Source organism: Aethalodelphis obliquidens, unplaced genomic scaffold (genome assembly GCF_003676395.1).
Source record: "Aethalodelphis obliquidens isolate GAN/ISIS:26980383/991018 unplaced genomic scaffold, ASM367639v1 scaffold1, whole genome shotgun sequence".
Taxonomy (NCBI): Eukaryota; Metazoa; Chordata; class Mammalia; order Artiodactyla; family Delphinidae; genus Aethalodelphis; species Aethalodelphis obliquidens.
Genome location: NW_020837945.1, coordinates 80034962 through 80057273, shown reverse-complemented (window position 1 = coordinate 80057273; position 22312 = coordinate 80034962). Strand labels below are relative to the sequence as shown.

At 50.7% G+C, this 22312-nt stretch overlaps 1 protein-coding gene across 3 annotated transcripts in view; it reads right to left on the bottom strand.

The window, feature by feature from the left end:
* Positions 1-432: 432 nt before the first annotated feature.
* Positions 433-22312, bottom strand: part of MASP1 (MBL associated serine protease 1) — a 62803-nt gene continuing 40923 nt past the window's right edge. For 2 of the 3 annotated variants that reach the window (XM_027109184.1, XM_027109201.1), the window contains 3 exons: positions 21631-21768; positions 20764-20838; positions 14822-17243 (listed from right to left, as the gene is read on the bottom strand). In XM_027109184.1, the coding sequence (XP_026964985.1) occupies positions 16360-17243; positions 20764-20838; positions 21631-21768 (1097 nt within the window). In that variant the 3' untranslated portion in view covers positions 14822-16359. Of the gene's footprint in view, positions 2776-3238; positions 3339-5347; positions 5416-7188; positions 7375-8241; positions 8356-11412; positions 11551-14821; positions 17244-20763; positions 20839-21630; positions 21769-22312 lie in introns of those variants that run through there. The other variant, XM_027109193.1, reaches the window with a different exon arrangement.

Sequence of the window (22312 nt, the reverse complement as noted above, 5' to 3'; positions counted from 1 at the left end):
AACCCTCTGCTTCTATGACTCTGTGAGACAGTTGGTTTTCTTGGACCTTAGCATCAGTGCGGGGGCTGGTACATCTGGTAAATGTTTGTAGATCAAGGGTAAGCCCAAGTCCAGCAGCACATCTAGACATCCCTTAGAATCAGGATGAAATTGCAATTGGGGGAATAAACAGGATAAACTGGGTCCAGCCAGAATTTGGACACAAATTCCGAGGCTTCAAGTCTCAGAGTTGTCTGATTTTAAGGAGAAAGTTTCTTTTAGATGTTGGCTCTGGTCCTGGAGTCAGAGCACTTGTCTGCTGGACATGTCCTTTTTTTTTTTTTTTTTTCAGTATGCGGGCCTCTCACTGTTGTGGCCTCTCCCGTTGTGGAGCACAGGCTCCGGATGTGCAGCCTCAGCGGCCATGGCTCATGGGCTCAGCTGCTCCGCGGCATGTGGGATCTTCCCGGATCGGGGCACGAACCCGTGTCCCCTGCATCGGCAGGCAGAGGACATGTCCTTTTTGTGAGGGAAGACAGTGTAATCTGAGGAAAGCCTGAGTGGACATGGACTCTTGTTGTCCTTCTACCTGGAAGGCCTCCCTCTGTCTTACCTGTGGAAATGCCCACCCTCTTCAAGGCTCAGCTCCAACACCATCTCCTCTGGGATGTCTTCCTGACGCCCCCTCCTCCAACGTCTCCATACTAGAATGGCCTTTCTTTCACCTCTGTGCTATTCTGACACATAGCACTTGGTGGGGTTCATTCTGTTCATGATAGACACTTGTGTATGTGTCAGCTCTTCCTGTAGGAGCTCCTGGAAGGTATGAGTCATGTTCCCCTCATCTTGGTGGTCCGCATAGCAGTCAGCATAACCTGGCACGTGGGGGCACCCAGGCAGTGCTGTGAAATTGGAAGCCATGGTGTTTGGAATGCCTTAGGGTAGTTCCAAAACTTTGCATTGCAATTCTTCTCTGGTGTCTGAAGTAGAGCTCCAGTTTGCTTGACAAATGTCTGGTGAGATTGAGTATGATCGCCATCTTCCATTTACAGAATAAACAGCAGGGCACAGAGAGGTAGAATGACTTACTCAGAGAATCAAAAGCAGGCTGTGAGCTTAGGGCTTAGTGTCCATAAGTTCTCATTCCTCAGTATCATCTTCTTTCAGCAAGAGACCCTGAACTACTCCAGCAGCTGCAGTGCAGGTCGAGAAACGAAATCTCCCATGAAGACCAAATTTGATAGAACAGAAGCCAGGGACTTGGGGCTTCTGATCCCTTGAAGGGCTTAAATCTCAGAGCTCTGGAGGGAAGGAGGTCCCTGGAAGCTTCCGGAGAGAGGAGGTGGCTCTTGGAGAGGAGAGGCATCCTGCTTGGGAAGCACTTATGACCCTGCAGGGCTGGGGTGTTCAGGGTGAAGAACAGGGGTGAGGAACCAGGGGAATGGTGGCTTGGGGTCAGCTGTGGACACAGGGAGGGAGAGTGCAGGGGCCTGAGTCTAGCCTCTCAGGGCCTACCTTGTGCAACTCAGGTTCCCAGGAAGAAAAGGAGGCTGGTGCCTAGAACAGAGGCTCTGCTTAGGAATAAGGAAAGGCCCCTTGGCTAGCACTTCGCCAGGGCTATGTCCTTGGGAACTAGGGTGTGGTGCACAGGGGTGGGTGTTGCAGTAGCAGCAGTGTTTGGTCTGCAACAAAGTTCTATTGAACCTAAGGCAATTTTTGCCTTTCGGTTATTTTGGCTTTAACTCATCTCTTCAGGGAGAAATGGCTTCATTGGATCCTAGATTGTCAGAGCTGGGAGGGTCCTTTGGGATGAGGGGAAGGGAGTTGCATAGAGTCACAGGGAGCTGTGGGCAGAGTTGGTTCTAGAACCTGGTGTCTGACTTCCTAATTCACCATTCCCAGTCTCCCCACCCTGTGAGAGTGCCTGCTTCTCTCAGGCACTCTCACAGTTTGGTATCCAGCTCATGGTCATAAGTGCATCACTATGGGACATGCCATAGACTAAGAACATTGTCTCTTTTACCTTTTTATGGGGAGGGGTGGGGATTGGGAATGGGAAATGCGTGGTAGCAAAGAAGCATGGAGCATTCGGGGGCAGGTGAAGGAGATGGTCAAGGTTGAGGGGAGCGGTGCACACTGGTCAGCCCTAAGGCCCAGCCAGGATTCGTAAGAGAATGTAATGCGCCTGGTAGACACACCAGCCTTCTGCTAAGTCATATTTATTGAGCACTTAGTTTATGCCTGCACTGTGCTACACTGTGCTACGTGTTATATGTATATTAACTAAATTTGATCCTCATCAGACTTTTATGAGGTAGGTAAGGTATGCCATTTCCATAATATGGACAAAGAAACTGAGGCTTAAAGACGTGAAGTCACCTGCCCAGTGTTACAAAGCTAGTAGGTGATACAACCTGGATTCTGACCACCCTGCTACTCTGCTTCTTTAAAGAGAGTGAGAAGGGGGCTGAGATGCCCCCTTTATTGGCCAGTAATAGATGGGCCGAATGAGGTGCGTGTAGGGCAAGGGGCACCTTGCATCAGATAACCAGCCTCTGCTGCTGACTGACCATGGACAGGTGAGGAAGAAGGTGAGGAACCGAATTCAATTCCTCATCCCAGTGACCCTCTGTATCCAGTCCTTGTTGTGGAAGGTGTAGGAATACACTCCGTAACGGTCCTTCTTTCCACAGTCCACACCCCAGGACACCGTGCCCACTAGGTACCATTGGCCTCTCTCTATATCCAAGGTCACCATGGGCCCTCCAGAGTCACCCGCACAGGCATCCTTCCCACCTAGAGGAAGAAGTGAGGCAGGTTAAAGCGTCTCCTTCCCTAGCCCCAAATCCAGAGAAGCCGCCTTCTCTCCACAACTGCCTTGTAGTTCAGAGAATCGGGCACCAGGGGGCGCAGTAGACCATTGGACCCAGACCTGGATTCTGAGCTGTTGTAGGTCAGACCTCCTCAGACCTCAGTGATTTTAGAAAGTGCAAGTTAGGACTCTCTCATTTCACAAGGGAAAAGCTGGGCTGGGAGAAGGGAATTATGGAAGTTCCTTACTTAGCCCCCCCTTCTCTTCGATGCAGCTTCTTCAGTGGAATCCTTCCTCTCATGACCGTCCTCCCTCTCCCCCGCCTTGCTCCTGCCTGTCCGCCGCTGCTCAACCTGCCAGCTCCAAGGTCTCCAGTCCTTCCACTGCCAGGCTCAGCTCCCCTCCCTGGCTGGTGGTGCCCTGTTGTACGCCGGCCTCCTGACTTACCTTCCTTCTCCCCAGCACAGATCATGTCTCTGGTCACTTTCTTCTTCAGTGGGGTATAGGCCTCCTGGCAGATGCGGTGGTCAACAACTGGGATTTCGATCTGGAACACAAGGCCACTGTTGGTCCCTACCCCTGGCTGAGGAGCCCTACTGCTCTGACACCCCTAGAGCTGACTCATCCCCATCCCCTTCCTGGATGAGCCTGGGTCTGCCTTAGACCTGGCCTCAGAAACTACCTGTGGTACAGGTGAAGGAACACTGAGTGCAGAATCAGGAGATCCATGTTCTGGTACAGTATTAGTCATGAACTTGCTGTGTGACCTTGCACAGGTCATTTGCCCTTTCTGGGCCTCAGTTTTCTCATCTGTAAAATGGAGATAGTAATACTTGCCTAGCACATGCATGATCTCAAATATGGCAGTGTATGCAAAACCGATGGGCAGTCTTCTCTTCCTCACTCTTACCACTACTGGTTGTGGGACCTGGGGCACGTAGCCTTCACCACTGTGTTCTCAGATCTCTGAGACTCTGTTTCCTTATCTGAATAATGGGAGTCACAATATTTGACATACTAATCGCATAGAGTTGTTGTGCGAAGAGGAGATGAATGAGCAGATATTCTGTAAACTACAAACACTGCCTAAATAGGAGGTGGTGTAGGGTTAGTGAGGCTCGCCTAGCCGCAAGCATTCACTTACGTTCTCCCCCACCACAGTGTGAGCTTCCAGACACTCGGTCTGTATGTTGTCCATTTCTATCTCACATAGCCTGGAACATGGTCAGTACTCAGGAAATGTTATTTTGAATTGAGGTGATACACTGATACATAAAGTAAGATATTGTGATTGTTACTGCCCTAGATTCAGCTTGGGGGTAAACGTTGGAATGGATGTCTAGAATAAAAAGAGGAAACATATGAGTTTCCTTCAGCCAAACCAAGAACTGAATGGGTCACACTCCCCCCAAAAGCACAACTCCTGTTGGCCCTTGCTGGGAGGGGCCCAGAGGCATTCAGGTCTCTTTGGGGCCATGGCCTTCCCAGAGAAGTGGCGAGAGGAAGTCAGGCAGGGTGGTCGTGAGCACGTGTCCTCAGCAAACTGTTGAGTGCCTGACTGACCTCTGTCCATCGCTCATGTATCATTTAAGTGTCACTTCCTCTGGGAAGCCCTTCTGTACCCCTAAGACAAGGTCAGAGCCCCTGCTGTACATTCTGGAGCATCGTGTACCTCTTCCTCATTCCATTGATCACATTGGTAACTACTTTCTGTCTCTCCCACTTGACTGTAAGCCCAAGGAGGCCAGGGGCCAGATCTGTGCTCTTACCTCCCAGCATACCTAGCAGTTAATACAATGTCTGGTACACAGGAGGCACCGAATAAACACTCTAGAGTTAACGATTGAAGGGCTAAATTGTTGTTGCCAATCCAGAATTTTAAAGTACGCTAAAATAATGCATGTTGAAGGGTTTAGAGACTAGCTGTGGCAGTCGTAGAAGCTGGTAATGTCCGAGCCAGGCAGCTCCTGGAGGACATCTAGTGTTGCCCCTGACTTTGCAGCTTGAGATACTACACTGCGGTCTAGAGAGGCAAGAGGACTCGTTTAAGATCTCGCAGCAGGTTACTAGGAGCCAGGACTTGGAGCCATGGCTCCTTACTCCTGGTTCAGTGTTCTTTTCTGATATGACAAGAATGTAAACTTCTGAATGCAACAGTCAAGTTCATTGCTGCAAGGACTGCAGCTCTCAAGGCCCACTCCTTGGCCCATTCTTGGTTACTCTGTTATGTGAACCTTCATGATGTATATAGATGGATCACCTTTGGGGGAGTCCAAGACGGCTGTTTTCTGGAAGAATTTCCATAAATTGAGACTTTAATAAGCTACAGAAACATTAAGCAATGTTTAGAGACTAGAGCCCTATGACATGTAGAGCAAACAGATCAAACTAGTTGGGATTCAGTCTCATTTAACTTTGAAGGTGAGTTTGGGCCCCTGGTACCTCTCTCACCCACCCCCTGCCGAAGCCTCTAACCCCCTAAGGGGCACTATGGTGCAGAAAGGTCCAATGTAGGGCAGACGTGTCACCCTCTGAAGGGTATAAATTGAACTTCACCTCCATCAGGGTCTCCGGGAACCTTTGCAAGAACTGCTTCCCCCAGCCACTGATGATGACCATGGCCCCTGGAGGAGAGAAGACACAGTGAGAGCAGAGAGGCTGTCTGTGGGGTTTTCAGAGGGTGACGTCTTGCAGCCCCATCATCCTCTGCCTGTGGAGGAAGGGCTGAGTTTGCCCCCTCAGAGAATGGCAGCATGGTGGGGGAGAAGACTGCTGGGTTGAAGGTTACCCACGACAGAGGTTTAGGCATTTGTTTCTATGAGACGTTAGCTGGTTTATTTGTTTAGTTGCCTGTTCTCTCCCACTCCCAACTAGCTTGGAACCTAGACTCCATGAGAGCAGTAATCTCATATATCTTATTCAGTGCTGTTTCTCCATGCCTACAGCAGTGCTGACACATAGTAGATGCTCAATCAATAACTGAATAAATACAAAGTCCAGCTTAGCCCACAATATGCTATGTTCCCTCCCCTTCTGAGTCTCAGTTTCTCCATCCATAAAATGAAGAGGCTGGACTTGGTATTCTCTAAAACCCCTCCCAGCTCTGATATTCTAGAAGCCTATGAAGTTGGCAGATCTCGAGGCAGTGTGGAAATGGGTTGAGCACTGATAGAACACTTATCTCTTCATTTGTAAAAGAGCCTGGCTACTGAAAACAACATTGGGCTTTAAGTTGGAAGATCTGAATTCTATCCCCAGATCTACTTCTTACAAGCTGAATCTTGGCTAAGTCACTGTACCTTGCTGAGCCTGTTTTCTCATCTGGAAAACGGGACTACAATACCACCTCATAAGGCTTTTATAAGTAGTACATAAATTAATTAATGTAAATCAAGTGGCACGTGGTAGACGCATGGCATCTGATGAATCAGAGCCATATCTGTGCCTTTCCTGTTGGCTTACTTCTCCTGAATACTTCTCAGATCCCATTCAACCATTTTAAAAAATAACTTCTTCGAACTAAACAAGGTTATCTGTGACATGGCTCCACTGAATTTAGAACAGGATGGAACAAAAGCCAACTGCCCTGGGTTGGACTCTCACTCTGTGTTGGATATGTTTGATTATTATTTCACTTAAACATCACAACCACCCATGGGATATTATCCCCAGTGTACAGGGAAGGGTTTGAGGTTTGGCAACTTCCTCAAGGTCACCCAACTAGGAAATGGCAGCATGGGGATTTGAGCCTGTGCTGGTGATTAAGCTATTGTCTCTCAGCTCCAAACGTACCCTTCTACACTCTACCTTGTGATGCTGCAAATGAGACTCTGAAATGGCAGATCTGCTTTGTCAGGGGCTTGCCATTCCTGTTGGCATCACTCTAGCAATGGTTCCTCACCCCAGCAGTGGCGGTTGGTCCCAGCTGTTCTCCCTAGCACCATCAGCACAGGGCCTCTTCTGCAGCGTCTGAGTTCCTGCTTCACAGACCCCTGTCAAGCTTCTAGGTTCTATGTCTCCAACTTCTTCTCTTTGTTCCTCCAGCCCCAGGAGTGGTGGTTTCTTCCTGCAAGTGCTATCTCTATTATCTCAGCATCCCCCTTTACTTCTCCAGTCCTCCAATACCCTATATTAAATTCTCTCTGATATAATAACTGGTCTGGTTTCTGTTTTCCTATCCGGACCCTGACTCATATAGTGCTTGCAGTACTGATCAAGCCTGCCTGTTTACCTTGGAACCAGCTTTGACTCAGCTGTTTTAGGGGCGGCAGCTGAGGAATCACACAGACATGGTCAGCTGGCTCAGTTGGCACCAGAGCCCGACCAATGCTGGAGAAGAAGGCTCTATGGAGGTACCAAGTGCTCTGCAGATGTGGAATCACAGGTGGGGGTGGTACCTTCCTGCGGTGGCCCCTGGGGCAGACAGATGGGCATCACGAAGTCATTCAGCACTGGGCTCTTCGACAGCTCCACCAGAGCCACGTCATTCTCAAATGTGTTGGGGTTATACAGGGGATGGAGGAAGATTTGTTTGACGTTGAGACTCTGTTCATTCTCATCTGACCGGTACCTCCAATGCTTGCCTGGGAAAGAAGAAGGCGTGTGAGGTATGAGGGCAATGCAAGCTTAGAGGATAAGGTCGCACCTTGTTCCCTGTCAGCCCCTGTCCCATTCAGCCCATGCTTCCAGCCTTAACCCTTATACTGCCCTTCACCTACCTTTTTCAAGGCATCCCATCCTACCTGCCCTTCTCCACATATTCTCATGGCTCTGACCTCTGTCTTTCTTCATGACCGGATCCCATTGCCTTATAATACTCATTCCAGTGCCCATTGCCATATGTCCAAGCCTTCCTTGCCTGGGTCATGTGTTGCCTCCCTCCATGAAACCTCTCAGAGTCTTGAGTTAGATTCTTCAATTAGGAATCTCTTCCCTACGAACTCCCATGTCCTTTATCTGTTCCTCTCCTATAGAACTTACTGCTTCCTACTTTATATTCGAGGTCTCTGTGCTTACATTCTGTTCCTTTATTAGACTCTAAGTCCCTGTGGGCAGGAACTTGTGTAGTTAGATGCTGGCATAGTGTCAGGACATAGATATGTGCTGAACTAAACTGAGTCAGCGGTGGTCTTGATTTTACAAAGGAGGGGGAGCTTGGATCGTTTGTGTATGATCCACTGGAAACCACGGGTTCACAGAAGCCTGCAGCACTTTTGGAAATTATCCAGATGAGGCTCTTTGTTGTAAAAACTGAGGCTTCACCTTCAGTGACCTGCTCATGGTCCCACCACCTGAGAATCACAGCCTTGGGCCTAGATGCAGGTCCCTGGCCTCCAGTCCTGACTCGTCCTTCATCCCAGGCACCTTCCCTGATGACTGAGTGAGTGAGTGGACACACCCCATCCCCAGAACCGCAGCTGGCTGCAGGAATCACCTTGCTCCGCACTCACCCATGATGATTTTGAAGGCAGAGGGGCTGAGCAGGTCCAAGCCATGTAGGGTTGCGTCCTCTGAATCCAGCGATTGGTGAAGGCAGTGAGCCGCGGTCACAATCCACTTGGAGCCTGGGAACAGAATTGTGCACACACACTGTCCTCACGGCCCCATCCTGCTTCCCACAGCCTCAAGCAGAGGGCTTTCAGACCCCTCCTCTCCATGGCACCCCTCTCCCTTGCGTTTCACAGCCTCAAGGCAGAAACGCATATGATCCTGATCTGTAAATGGGGAGTTGAATCTGAGATTTCATCTGCCTTCTCCAACCTAGGCCCAAACTGAATGCTTTAAAGATGATTTCAGGTCTCCCTTAAACCCATGGGGTTGGCGAGCTCCGGACAGCCCAAGGTGTGCACAAGAAACTTTGTGTTCACTGGCTGCCCCTCCGGTCTTGCTGCTCAAGCCGTGGTCCCTGGACCGGTAGCCTCAGCCTCCCCTGGGAGCTTCTTGGAAATGCAGACTCTGAGGCCCCACCGTACGTCTACTGAATCAGAACCTGCACTCAGTAGTAAAATCTGAGGGTTTTAATAAGACCTCCAAGTAATTTCTATGCATATTAAAGTCTGGAAAGCACTGTTGTACGTGGTTCTTCTCAACTTCGGGTGCACATTTAGAATCAGCTGGGGAATTAAAAACAAGCAAACAAATCCCCAAAAATAGTACCTGGGCCTGAAGCCAGAGCATCTATGTCATGGGAGTGAGGCACAGGTACAAATACATTTTATAGACATGGATTCTGAGGCCTGGAGGAGAGCGAGGATGTCTAGGGCAACTCTGCAGGTTGGTGGCAGGGCCAGGGCCAGACCCTGGGTGTCCTGATGGTCAGCTGAGCACATCTCTTGCATCTTGGCTGTCTTTTTCCCTTGATGGACAGGTCCCTGCCCTTTGCTCAGTATGGGGTCAGGCTTCGGTTCATCCTTAAGGTGGAACAGATGACAAACCCATAAATAGCTGAGGCCAGAGACATGCTGGGTTGAGCCAAGCAGAAAGAAAGGCACCAGGGCTTTGGGATGGGGTATCAGGGTCAAGTACAGAGTCCAGGGCAGAGTCCCTTTCTGGAGCAGGTCCCGGGCTCCACTTGGCCCTCTCAGGAGCAGCTATGTTCCCTGGCTACTGGCTTCTGGATAGAGCTCCGCACAGGCCACCCTCTTTTCCCTGGTGGCATTTTTGATCCCTGTCCACAGCCAGGGCCTGTTGCCTAATTTTCCAGGTAGGTAAAGTGGGATGAGGTACCCAGATTAGGGAGCCTGCCTTGGAGCGGGGCTCTGGGCCATTTAGATGAACCTGGGGTACGCAGTGGTGAGTCCAAAGACATGGCTTTGCCTCGCAGCTCTGCAAATACTGAGTCCCTGAGCCAGAAGCCAGGCTTTAGGGTGGGCACTGAGCGGGAGCTTTCTGTCTGTCCCTCAGCTCCTTCCCTGCTTCCTCTGCCCTCTCCTGTCTTTCCCTCTCTCTACAAAACTAGACAACAGAGGAGGAGAGAGATTCTAGACGAGGAGAGCTGTGGGGAGGGCTGAGTAAGTCAGATCTTGTAGCCTGGCTGAGGGTAGAGAAGTGGGAATAAACACGCAGTAGACACAAGTGAGTGCTGAACATCATTGAACTTAAACACTCAAGGCTTCAGAAAACTAATCTAACTCTTAAAACCGTGGGCAGTAATCCATCTATTTACTTACATTCTAAAAAAACCAGAAATGTCTTTGCTCCCTTCTGCTCTCCCTGCCGGCTCCTCCCCTTTCTTTGCTTCTCTTCCGATGCGTTCTTTTCTGGGTCCTCCCTGCTTTTCTATGCCTTTCACAATTCTCTCTCTCTCTCTCTCTCTGTCTCGTCTCATGCCCCACCAGTTTCTCTTCCTCCGGTTGTATTTGTTTCCTTTCATTTTCCCCTTAATTTCTCTTCACTTCCCTCTCCAGTTCTCTCATATGCCCTCTGTCTCTTTCTCTATCTTTGTCCTTGTCCTTCTAAGCCCTCTGTCTCTCTGCCCCTTCTCATTCTTGGTCCTCTCCCCTGCCTGCTCCCCACTGGGCTCCCCTTTAACCTGTGCTCACTCTCTGTGCCCCTTGGGGAGGCTCCATAGCAGAGACCACTCATCTTTGTGTTTGTAGGAATATAAGGATCAAACCCTCTGCTGGGTTACCATTTCACACACCTCGGGGATGTCCAGACTGCAGTCTCACCAGAGCCTGCACCTCCCCTCGGGGATCCCAGTCGGGGAGCTGTCCTCACCTGAGTGTACCCTAGAGAAGGAGGGTGGGTCAGCGCGAGGCGAGACCGGCAGCCCCAGAGCTGCCCAGGCAGAAGTGGACCCATCCATGCCTTCTTCCTCTGTGATAGGGTTAGAGGGACTCTAGATTGCTATTAATTTTTATTATGATGTCAGAGCTGGGATGGACTTTAGGTCATTTGGACTAAACTGGCAGGAAGAGCCATCAGTCATTTCTTCCCTGCCTTTGCTCCCACTGCCAATCACATTCAGTCCATTACAAAATTCTCACAATCTTATTTCTCAATGGCTTTGAAACGGCCTGGTTTCTATTCCTCAGCCCCTGTCCTTTTTCTGAGGCTAATGACTTCCCTCCCCACTATTGCACTATAGCTGCCTCACTGGACTCTTGGCTTCCAGATTCACCCTTCTTTCAATCCATGCTGTCTCAGGAGAGAACTTTCCAGAACATGCTTATAAACCTGGAGCAGCAATCAAGAAAAGATCTAAATTCCCAAGCATGGCATTCAAGGCTTTGTAAATCTCCCTTCTCTGACTCCTCTAGTGTGGGTTTCCTGGTTCCCCCTGGTCCCACGGCGCTGGCACACCCTCACTTTGAGCCGCATGTAAGTGCCTTGTGTTGTAATCCATGTTTAAGGGTCTGACTCCCTCACCCTTCTCAGTGCCAGAGAATGACCAGGGCTCGGGAAGTGTTGTTGGCTGAAGGAGCCAGCTAGAACAGAACACGTGTCTCCTGGCTCCAGCTAAGGTTTCTTTCTGCCACTTTGTACTTCTGGGTCCCGCTACTACTGTGGAAGATTCTCAGTGAAGAAATCTTGTCAGTCTCCAGGAAGAGGGTCAGGTCCCTTTCCTTCTACCCTAACCTCTAATCCTGGGTCCCCCAGCCCTTCCACCTTCAACTTACCTAAAAGGGAGCCCCCGCAGAAGGGCTGCCCATTCAGGTGTGACAGCATGGCAATCCATGGGGTGGTGCCCTTCTGGGCTGGGCGTCCACTGAAGATCCTGGCCATCAGATTCCGGGAGAACTTGGGGATCCCACACACTGCAGCCAAGGGAGGGAGGACAGATCACACTCTGGGCTCCATCTTGCCCTTTGCCAGAGCTACTAGCACATCACCCTCTGTTAGGAACATCTGTTATTTTTGATATCCCAGCATCCATTGCTCCTTTCAGTAACAGCACCCCAATTTTCCTCTGGGGCCCACTCTTCCCCCATTTCTTGTCCATATAGCCTGAGTTGCAGTGATCTTACCTCTGGTTCTAGGGGTAGGAATGTGACCCAGACCTGACTAATGAAAGCCTCTTATACTCTGGTCACAGCGATTGCTCAGAGATGGGAATGTAACCCTGGCCAGGCCAATGAAAGCCTGCCTTGGGAATTTTGCTAGGAGGTCCTTCTCTGCTGGGTTGCTAAGCTGCTGGCTAAAAGCCCAGATTTGCCAGAGATCACTTCATGGAAAGTTTGTAGAAAAACTTGCTACTAATGGAAAAACCAAACCAAACCAAACCAAAAAACATCCTCCTCTCCATCTGCTCCCTCTGTAAACTTTCTTCTCTTCAGAACAAATTCTGGGCTTCCAAACTTTTGGGGACCTGGCTTTGAGGATTCGCACCCCTCTCCTCTGTCTTGCATCTCTCCTTTGTCTATGCCTCCAAAACATGATCAAGACCTCTCATCCTAAAAATCAAATTTCCATTTTCCCTGATTCTCACTCATTCCACAGTCTCTCCCTCCCCTCTCTTCCATAGTCAAGCTTCTGGAAAGAGGAGATGACACCCAGTATCTGCATCCTTCCCTGTCCTTTGGAGGTGGATTCAAAGGAATAAAGTGCCACGCTCCACACAAATTTGGACATAAAGTGGCCATTTGAATATTTAATAGATCTGTAATCATGGATGGACACAGAACGACTCTGGGCCCATAGCTGGAACTTCAAAGATGATATTTACATGTATAGGAGAACACTATTTCTGAAATTTTATCTCACGTATTCTTCAGCTCTAGGAAATCTCCTCGCCTTGTGGCTGCTGGAGGTTTTTAGGTTTCAAGGAAGCAAAACCTGGAGAACTGAGCATATAAACTAAGAGAAGGGAGGATGTAAGGGCAGTGTGCTATCTCAGGAAAGAGATAAAAACCTAGGAGAAGCCTGAAGAGAGAAAGAGAAGGAGGGAGGGTGTGGGAGGGAGGGGGAAAGAGAGAGAGAGAGAAGAGGGAAAGAAGAAGGAGGAGAAAGAGGTGGTGGAGGAGGAAGAGGAGGAGGATAAAGGACGAGGAGGATAAAGTAAGAGGGAGGAAGGGTTAAGGACTTCAACATGAGCGCGGGCCTGCTCCCTGGATCCTCTCTCAGAGTTGACAGTAGAGACTGGGTCCCAGCACCCGGGAAAGTCCAGCCTGGAAGCGTCCTCTGGACTGTCCTGGGTCATTTGCACTGTTGATCACTTTATCCTTCTTGACACTTTCCCTCCTTGGCTTCTGAAGCTCCTCTCTTCCTGTGTTTCTGATTCCTCTTCCTTGTCTCTTTCTTGGGGTTTCTCTTCTTCTCTCCATGCCGTCAATGCTCGTCTTTCCCTTTTTGAGTCCTCAGCCCCCTTTTCTTTTCTCTTCCAGTAGATAATGCCATCTCCTCCCATGCCATCACACTATTTAGACCCTGATGAATTTCAGATCAGTGTCTCTAATCTGCCCTTTCCTCTGAACTGATCCTGAAGTCTCCAGCTGGATTGCACATAAACTCCTCAAGCACAGAAAACCCAAGTCATGGTCTCCACCCTTCACCACCCATCTGTCTCCCCTTTGTTATTCCAGATGTCTGTCAATGTCTGCACGGACTGCATCCTCGTTGCCTCCCTCTTCTTCAACATCCGTATTTAATCAGCCACTAAACTGGTAAAAAAAGTCACCAGAAGAAGCAGACAGTAATGTCACAATGTGCTCTCCATGCAACCTCGTGACACCTGTGTCTCAATATGTCACAACATAAAGTCCAAATATCTAGAGGAAAGTAAAACTCTGAAATGTAATAGAATACAAGACATGATAATCTTCGAAATCAGCTACATGTAAAGTATAAGGCATAATGTAAGATTCTTTTAGCTCTCAATAGTGTAAAAAGCATGACAGTTTCATTATGATACAAACCCCAAACAAAGGCAAACCAGGAGTACCTTGTATGGGGAGCTCTCACTAACAGATTAGCTTGTGTTACTCCACATCTCTGTGTCTGCACTATTCACACGATGCCTCTACACCAAGCCCTGCCCAATACACTACTTAGATGTTTTCAAACTCCCCACGCCCACATCTGCAGTGTCACACCCTAGGTCCGGGGGGTTTTCACCACCTCTCTCCAGAATGGTTGTTGTAATTTCCCAACCGCTCTCTCTAGCTTGGTCCTTCCCCGACCCCTCCACTTTTCACAGCATGTTGCTCACGCTCTAACCTGCTGACTCAGAATTTCCCATGGGTGAGACCCAGGAATCTGCATTCCTAACAAGCACTCCAGGTGATTCTGATATACCCCAAACTAGAGAATCACTGGTTACAGGACAGAGCACATAGAATAACATAGAATGACCTTCAAGACTCTGTCCACCTTCCCCTCATCACCTCTGCCTCCACTCTACTCAGGGCACACTTTCCTGCTTCATCTTTGTCCCCTCTTCCCTTGTCTCCCATCTCCCAGTGCGTTCTTTGTAACCTCTCTGCAAATGTATCCAGATCCTCTTCAGCTGTATGAACCTCCCCCTCCTTAAGTTCCCATAATACTGCAATCTCCACTCCTCTAATGACGTTAATTCCCTTTGCCTTTGTGAGACCTAGGTGCACACGGTCTTGCCTTGCGTGCTCATTTGAGCTCTTTGAACTCAAGGAATTAAACGGCAGGCACTTCCGTGATGGAATGGGCAGCCTTTGAGAGGACACATGTCCATAACCGACTCCATTCCTCAGCACCCTTTCTTGGATGATGTCCAGGTGACAAAAATTGTACTGTTTCTGCAATGGGAGAGATTTTGGCTTCATGAGGGGCCAGGTTTTCTTCAAAAAGTCAAAACAGGGCTTCCCTGGTGGCGCAGTGGTTGAGAGTCCGCCTGCTGATGCAGGGGACATGGGTTCATGCCCCGGTTCGGGAAGATCCCACGTGCTGCGGAGCAGCTGGGCCCGTGAGCCATGGCCACTGAGCCTGCGCGTCCGGAGCCTGTGCTCCGCAGCGGGAGAGGCCACAACAGTGAGAGGCCCGCGTACGGCAAAAAAAAAAAAAAAAAAAAAAGTCAGAACAAACGAACATCAACAATAACCAAACCCCAAAACAAAGGCTGTTGGTTATCCACAGAGGGTTTATTTCCACTTTAGTCCCCTGATGGGAGAAACGGAGTGCAGAGGAAACTTACAGAGGAGTGAAGCTTGTGATATAAAATAAACAAAATATAGTATCCTCTACATGCACTGTTCATACACATAGGAGTGTGCTTCCAGGACCCGACTGGAAAAGCGGATGCTTCCCAACTGCTCTCTTGGAATCCCTCTCAGGGCTTCTTCTTTCTCTGATGGAGAGTCCCCAGGAGAGCGAGCCTGGGAGAAGGAAGATGATCAGCCCTGTGAGGGCCAGGGAGAGGCTGCTGGCATTGGAAGCACCGAACGCCGGAGCTGGAAGGACCCTGAGGGGGATCTGATGCCTTCCTTTTACAGATGGGGAAACTGAGGCCCAGTCGGGGGCAGAGCTGGGGCTGGAACCCAGGACTCTGGGCTCTCCCTCTCTTCTCACTGTCTTTCACGGGCAAGTCCCTGCTTCTCTGGAAGCTGGAGGACTGGATCCCTCTCAACACCCACGCTGGGTGTGTTCTCTGTAGAGCTCAGACCACAGACACGCGGGGCGGTCTGGTGGGACTGGGTCACTCCTATGCCCTGAGCCCTCCTTCTTCTGTTTCCCTGTCCAAAGGCACAGCGGAGCATGGCGTGAGCCTTCTCTCTCTCCAAACAATCCAGTTGAGTCTCCACACCTGAGGCTGAAGCTGTTCAGATGACACATTTCAAGGCTGGAAGGTTGCTTCGTGCTTGTCTGGAGTGCCAGGTGTGGACACCCGTGTGGTCAGCTGGTATTCGGGAGTGACGTGTGGGTCCAAATGATGTGCTCTGAGTGGTTGGTGGGAATGTAACGGGCTTGGGGAGCCTCCCCCTGCTCTTCTCCTCCCCCCAGCCACCACAGAGCTTCCCAACTTTCTCTTTGTCCTCTGAAATTCCTTTAACGGGGAACAGAAGGGATAAGGCTTGGACTGCAAGAGGTTTGGGGAGAGAAAACCCAGGGACAAAAGTACTACAAGGCATTACACTCGGAGAGAGGGGCCTCAGGCTGTCATCCCTGTCTCCCCAAACCTGAGGAGTTTTCGGCCAGAATGTACCCAGAGGGCAAAGCTGGGAGAACACACGGACTTAGCTCACGGCAAGGAAACATTTTCTAACAGTCAGGTCCAAGCTCAGTTACGCCAAGAGTGAGAGCAGGGCCACTGGGTTTGACAAATGACTAGCAGTGAACGAGGCCCCTGGGGTGAGTACTCAGGAGAGGAGTGGGGGGTACTGGCCCCAGTCTAGCTCCCTCACTGTACTGCGGGGAGAAGGAGGCCTGGAGAGGGGAGGGGACTCGCCAGGGCCAGCGACCCAGGCCTCCTGTGTAGGGCCTTTTCCCTGTACCACACTGCTGCCTCTCAGGGTCCCAGGGGCTGTCTTGGGAGGGTGGGAGCAGCGTGGTCCATCCCACTGGTCACGTGAGTAACATGGAGTATGCCGTCTTTGGGAGTGTGTGGTGCAGCCTCGCTCGGGCTGGCCAGGGCAGGCGCCCCGAGGACGTAACGCAGCTCACCGCTCCACCTGGAGCTCCCCCAGGCCCCGCGGGGAGCCTATCTGCTCCCACACCCAGTCCACGTAGTTGGAGACCTTGGTGTAGACCCCATACACCTGCTTGCTGCCACATTCTTCGGGGCCCCCCCAGGACACCAGGCCTTGGGCCACCCAGCGCTGGCTCGAGTCGTCGAGGATGACAAAGGCGCCGCCGCTGTCCCCCAGGCACGTGTCCTTGCCACCCTCGTAGTAGCCGGCACAGAACATGTTCTCTGTGACGCTGTAGTTGCCTGACCGGGACTCGTAGCTAGTCTTGCACTCGGCGTGCGGCACCACGGGTAACTTGACGTACTGCAGGACGTCTGACAAGGTCCGCGTGCCACTGCTGATGATCTCGTCCACCGTCACGTTAGGATTGGAGATGCCCCAACCAGCTACCAGCCCCAGCATGTGGGGCGCCGGGCCTTCGGGCTCGGGTCGCGGCAGGCAGACGGGCATGATATGAGGCCCCAGGGGCACGGGCTCCCGCAGCTGCACGAGAGCGATGTCGTGGTTGTAGTTCTGGATGTCGAAGTCTGGGTGGAGCACCACTCGGGCGGCCGAGCTGTTGACAGCCCCCAATTTGTCCCGCACGTCATGCAGGCCCAGGTAGACGGTGACGTGCTCCTTGGAGACTGGTGTCACCGTGTTGTCTCTGCGCTGGGAGCGCAGCACGTGGGCTGCCGTGAGGATCCAGGACTCAGAGAGCAGGGCCCCGCTCCCAAACCACTTGTCATTGGGCACCCTTGAGGTGTCCTCCACCACGATCAGGGCCTGCCACGGGAAGAGGCCGGGCTCAGCATTCCGGCCCCCGATGATCCGCTTGACCAGGTTTGGCAGGGAGCGCGAGGGCTGGCCACACGCTGCAAGGAAAAGGAGGGAGCGGGGACAAGGGACAGAGACACGTCAGGTCAGCCAGGTGGAGGACCTCTGAAAGAAATGCACGTCTCACCCACTGTAGATTATGCCACCACGGCCCCTACTCTGCATCACAGAGCCATGCTAGCCTGGGAAAGCTGTGAGTGCGCTCATCTTTGGCCTAAGTCTTTCTAGTCTGGCCCATCTGTAGTTGGACCCTTCTGTAGCCAGGGCTGTCTATGGACCAGACCTTTTTATATGTGGGCCTTCACCATCCTGAACCATTCCAGCCAAGATCACTTGTGGCCTGGATCATCTTTAGTCAGGACTATCTCTAGCAGTGGTCACTTTGCCCCTTTCTTCCCTAGAAAGGCATCTCAGAACCCTGACGTGGTCCATGCCGTAGGTACTTAGAAAACTTCTGAAAACCACAGATCAATGGCTTTGAGAGATGGAAGGAAATTAAAATACTGTCTAGCAAGTCACAGCAAACACTGGACTGGGAACTGAGACACCTGGGGCCTTGAACTGGCTTTTCTCTCCTCTGTCCTGTGTGACTCTGGGTTAGGATATTTCCTTCTCTGGATTTCAATTTTTGATCTGCTAAATGAGGCAGTTGGTCAAGATGATCTCCAAGGATCCTTTAAATTCCAAATTCCTTTGATTTTTATTTCATCTGCCCTGGTCACCCCCATTTTATAGGTGAGTAGAACTCTCCAGAGGTTAAATGACTAGCCCAAGGTCACATTGCTATTAAGTTGAGTAGCAGGGGCTTAACTAGATTCTAAGATGAATGTCTTGTCCTTGTGTCCCACAGTGCCTCATTACGGATAAAGAACCTTTTCTTCTCTGGACTAAAGGGCACATGATGTGAAGGGATGCCCAGGGCATCCAGGGTTAGGGGAAGGTGGCATAACCTACAAGCAATGATGCATAGGCTCTGCTCTACCCATCATTGCACCTGGGAACCCCGTAGTACCTTCAGGGAAAGAAGAAAGGTCTGATCAAACTTCGTTCTACCGAGTTGTACCCCGAGCATGCACATGCACCACCAGCCTCCTGTAGCCAAACGCCTTTGGCCCGTGAGCAGAGGGTCTTCAGAACCAGCCCCCCACTGCCTAAGAATAAGCTCCCAAGGGCCCCTCCAAGCAGGGTGCTTGGGTCTGGGGGCTAAGCCTGGTATGAGCGTGGACCTCCTCTGGGTTGCGAATTGCCAGGCTACATCCCTTGGCCTGCAATACTTTCAGCAGTCCTTTAAAGACCAAGGAGCATCTGAGTTTTCTCGGCAACTCTGAGAGGTCAGGCTTCCAGCAGCCTAATGCTTTTCAGATGCTCTTCTTCTGGACGCCAAATGCTTCTTACGTGATCCCGAGGCACCCTGCTGTGCACCCCAGGCCAGACGTGAGGTGGTTTTCGCTAATTGTCTGTGGCAGGCCTTTCGGAGCTGAAGGCCAGACTCCCGATTATAAGCGGCAGCCTACCAAGTGGCTTCTCCAGGCAGGTCTGCGACTGGCCCTGCAGAACAGCGCACTGAGCGCTCATAGGCCCTCATCTGGTGAGGGACGCTTCTGTGGCTCAGGCCACGGTCACAGCAAAGCCGGCACTGAATGGTGCCTTTTTCCCACGAAGGTGCCAGTGGCATACTCTGGGTCACAGAGTGTCTGAGCGGGGGAAGCTTGGAGAACAGCTCACTTACAGATGGAAAACTTGAGGTTCAAAGAAGGCAAGTGACACACTCAAAGTTATTGGTGGCAGAGCCAGAAATGGAGCCTGTTTCTTTGGACACTGGCTTCATTTTTTCCCACTAAAGTCTGTTTTTCTTCTTGATACGCTCTTGTCCTTTCAAGAGGTTGAATGACGCAGCAAGCCTTTGAGAGTGCTCATTGAAATGGGGCCATTCTTTTAGGCTGCTACCGTTCTCCATCCAGTCTTTCCTGAGGCAAAGGATTCACCTTGAAATACTAGAGCTGCAGCTGTGCTGAAGTCAGATTTGGGCTCTAGAAGACTGGAGGTACTGAGGGAGGGCCCTAAAAACAGAAATGTGATATTCGAGAATTCTGGGTTCATGAGGATGGCAGAGTCAAGAATGGCTCAGCATTGCTGGTGTTGACATCAAAAGTCTTGGGTCCATCTTCCAGTTCTGCCTCTAACTTTCTGTAGGTAACCCTGGATGAATCATTACACCTCCCTGATCCTTAGTTTTCTCATGTGTCAAATAAGGGGCAAGTAATATTTTCTTAACAGTTTCCTTGGAAAGGTGGGATATTATGATGCCAGATGAAATGGCTTTCTCCATTCTGGCTTGCCTTTGGGTTCAATCTTGGTGTTTTAGTGGGGGAGAATTTAGAATTTTCTGGCCTGGTTCAATGATACACGATGTTCTGCTCGATACCAGGTGTTAAAAGAATTGCATGACTCATTGCAAGATGCTTTGTATGAATCTAGAGGACGATGACCATTAAGAGTCATAGAATGTCAGGGATCACCTGGTACTTCTCCTTCACTTCTGAGGTACGAAATCCTAGCCCCAGAGACGTGAGGTTACCTACCAAAGCTTGCAATTAGGAAAAGACAACAGTGGGACCAAGACCCGGGCCCATGACTCCCAGCTCAGTGCCTCCTCCCCTTCTAGACACCGCAACATGGCTGCCTGGGATGGAAGCCACCTGCAGTGCCGTCTTTGGTCCACCTAGTATTTTAGCAAAATGGGGGTTTGGCCTCCAGTTTGCCACAGCTCCACCATTCCCCATCTTCTCTGAGGCTTCTCCAGCCGTGGCCCTTGGGTGTGCTCCTGGCTAAGCCTAACTGAGATGATGGGGGTCAGCAGAGCGTGGATGGGTTGGCCTTTCCCCTGTTTCAGCTCCTCACGAATTCTTTGTGTTCTTTCTTAGACTTAAAGCCCTCTTAAGTGAAGTCTTCCTAACCAGTCCCCATCCCTTTACTCCCAGACAACTACATGCAGGAATTTCCTCCTTCTCTGGGAACTCGTAGCAGCTGTGATGGCCAGGGACGTTTCCTATTACCACAACGTTCTTTGTTCATTTTAAAGTAGGGTCAGTAGACAGGCTTGGGGGAGGTAGCAGTCACTAAGACTTGAACGCATTGCTCTTTGGAAGAGCTTGTTGCTCTGTCCTATGGTCATTTGGTATTTGTCTGATTTCCACCTCCTCTGAAACACAGTGAGTGCTTGAGGACGAGGTGTCTACTTTCTCACTTTTCCTGGTGCACAGCCAGGGCAAACACCAACTCTGTGGGATGAAAAACCTGGTGGGAAGGGTGCAGAACTGCAGAGAGAAGAGGCAAGAAGGCTCCTGGTGTGACAGAACAGGTTGAACATAGAGGCTGGCTGGTTTGAGAAGATGTGAGGCTAGGCTTTTCTGACCTTTGCCCTTCTGACGTTATCTCTTAAAAATCAGTCGAAGCATCGTGACCTCCCCACCCCTTACTCCATCAGCAGGCAGAGCACCTGCGGCCCGAGGGCCTGGCATGGGAGACCCTGAGGCAGAGAACTTGAGGGGGAGGTACCTGGCAGGCAGGTGGGCTGGCTTCTCCCCAGGACTTCATTCATCCAGACTCCTTGGGCAGAACATGTATATACATCTGGGAGAGGGAGAAAAGGTTGAAGAAGAAGGAGAACATAGGTGATTTATAGCACATGGAAAATAGATCTGCATTTTTAACTCCTCTGTTGTGGATCATTGCAAGCCTTCCAAAGTCTTTCTGATGCCGTTCTCTCTGAACCAGTCCCGTCTGCAACTTGAAACGTCTTTCTAAACTGGGAATCGTTTCATCTCTGCTCAAAATCACAATAGCTCCCCATTGGCCTCAAAAATAAACAGGATGCTCTTCAGTATGGTGTCCAAGGCTCTGAGCAATCTGACTCCTGCCTGTTGGGGCCCCGCCCAGCCCCTGCGAGGCACCTCTCATCATTAGTCACACAGCTCTCTGTGACGCACTTCCTCTGCCCCCCCTTCTCCACTTAACAAACCCTTTCATAAACCACGCTTGTGCCCACCATCTCATGAGACTTACGCTGGCTCTGTGAGCGCTATCACTATTCCCTTTCTGGAAGGAGGACTTGGAGGCTTTGAGAAATTAGGAGAATTTTCTTAGTGCTAGTCTGTGGTGGAAGCAGAACTGACTGGCCTTCACATCTCCTTGAGGGTTCCTTCTCTGCCAGAGGCTGTATGTCTGTGTGGGTACAGGGATGTCATGCAGCTTAACTCGGGGTGCAGGCCTGAGGCAGGGAGAGGTGAGGCATGTCTCCAAGGGTTTCTCTTCCCAATTCCTCCCAAACCGTGGCCAACAGACTGGCTGTTTCAGCCCCCAGCCTAACCCTGAGACCCAGAGCATGTGAGGACGGAGTGCGCTGGTTTAGCGTGGAAGGCTCACCTGTGATACTGTGCAGCATCTTGTAGTAGGGCTGCTGGCAGGAGTATCTGATCTCAGATTTGTATGTGGTAAGGTTGTTTCTGGTGGAAAATGTGACCAGTCCGTTTTCCAGCTCTGCTGGGGCTCCACAGTCCACAACTGAGAGAGAAGAGAGTGAGACCCCTCAATTACCCCTTCCTCTTCTTCCTGGGGCCATCTGGTGCGTGTCTCATACGATGTGCAGTTTGTACACTGCACACAACTCCAGAGAGCAACGTTATAGTCTATGCACATGGTGGCCCTGCATTTGGGGTGTCTCCCATCTATGACTGCTGTGTGGTCAACTCACCTGGCCTGGTGTCAATTCCAGGGCAGGGGCAGGTCTGCTGAGACTCAAGGAGATCCCAGTCTTCTCCCCATCAGGGCCCTTTCCTTGACTTCCAGTTCTATTGTGCAATCCTCTTCTGTCCAAGCATGAAGCCCATGTCTCAGTGAGAAAATTCTGGCTCACATGAACCAAAGAACCTTCAGTTCTTCCAGACCCAACCACATGCTGAGTAAGAGCAATTATTGTGCTCACTTTGGAGCTTGGCATAAAAAAGTACAAACAAAAAGAAACCCAGCTCCTGCATGAGTACACAGCCGCACCCTGCTGGCTCTCTGCAGGCACAGAAGGCAGAAGGGGGGTCAGGAGGGACCAACT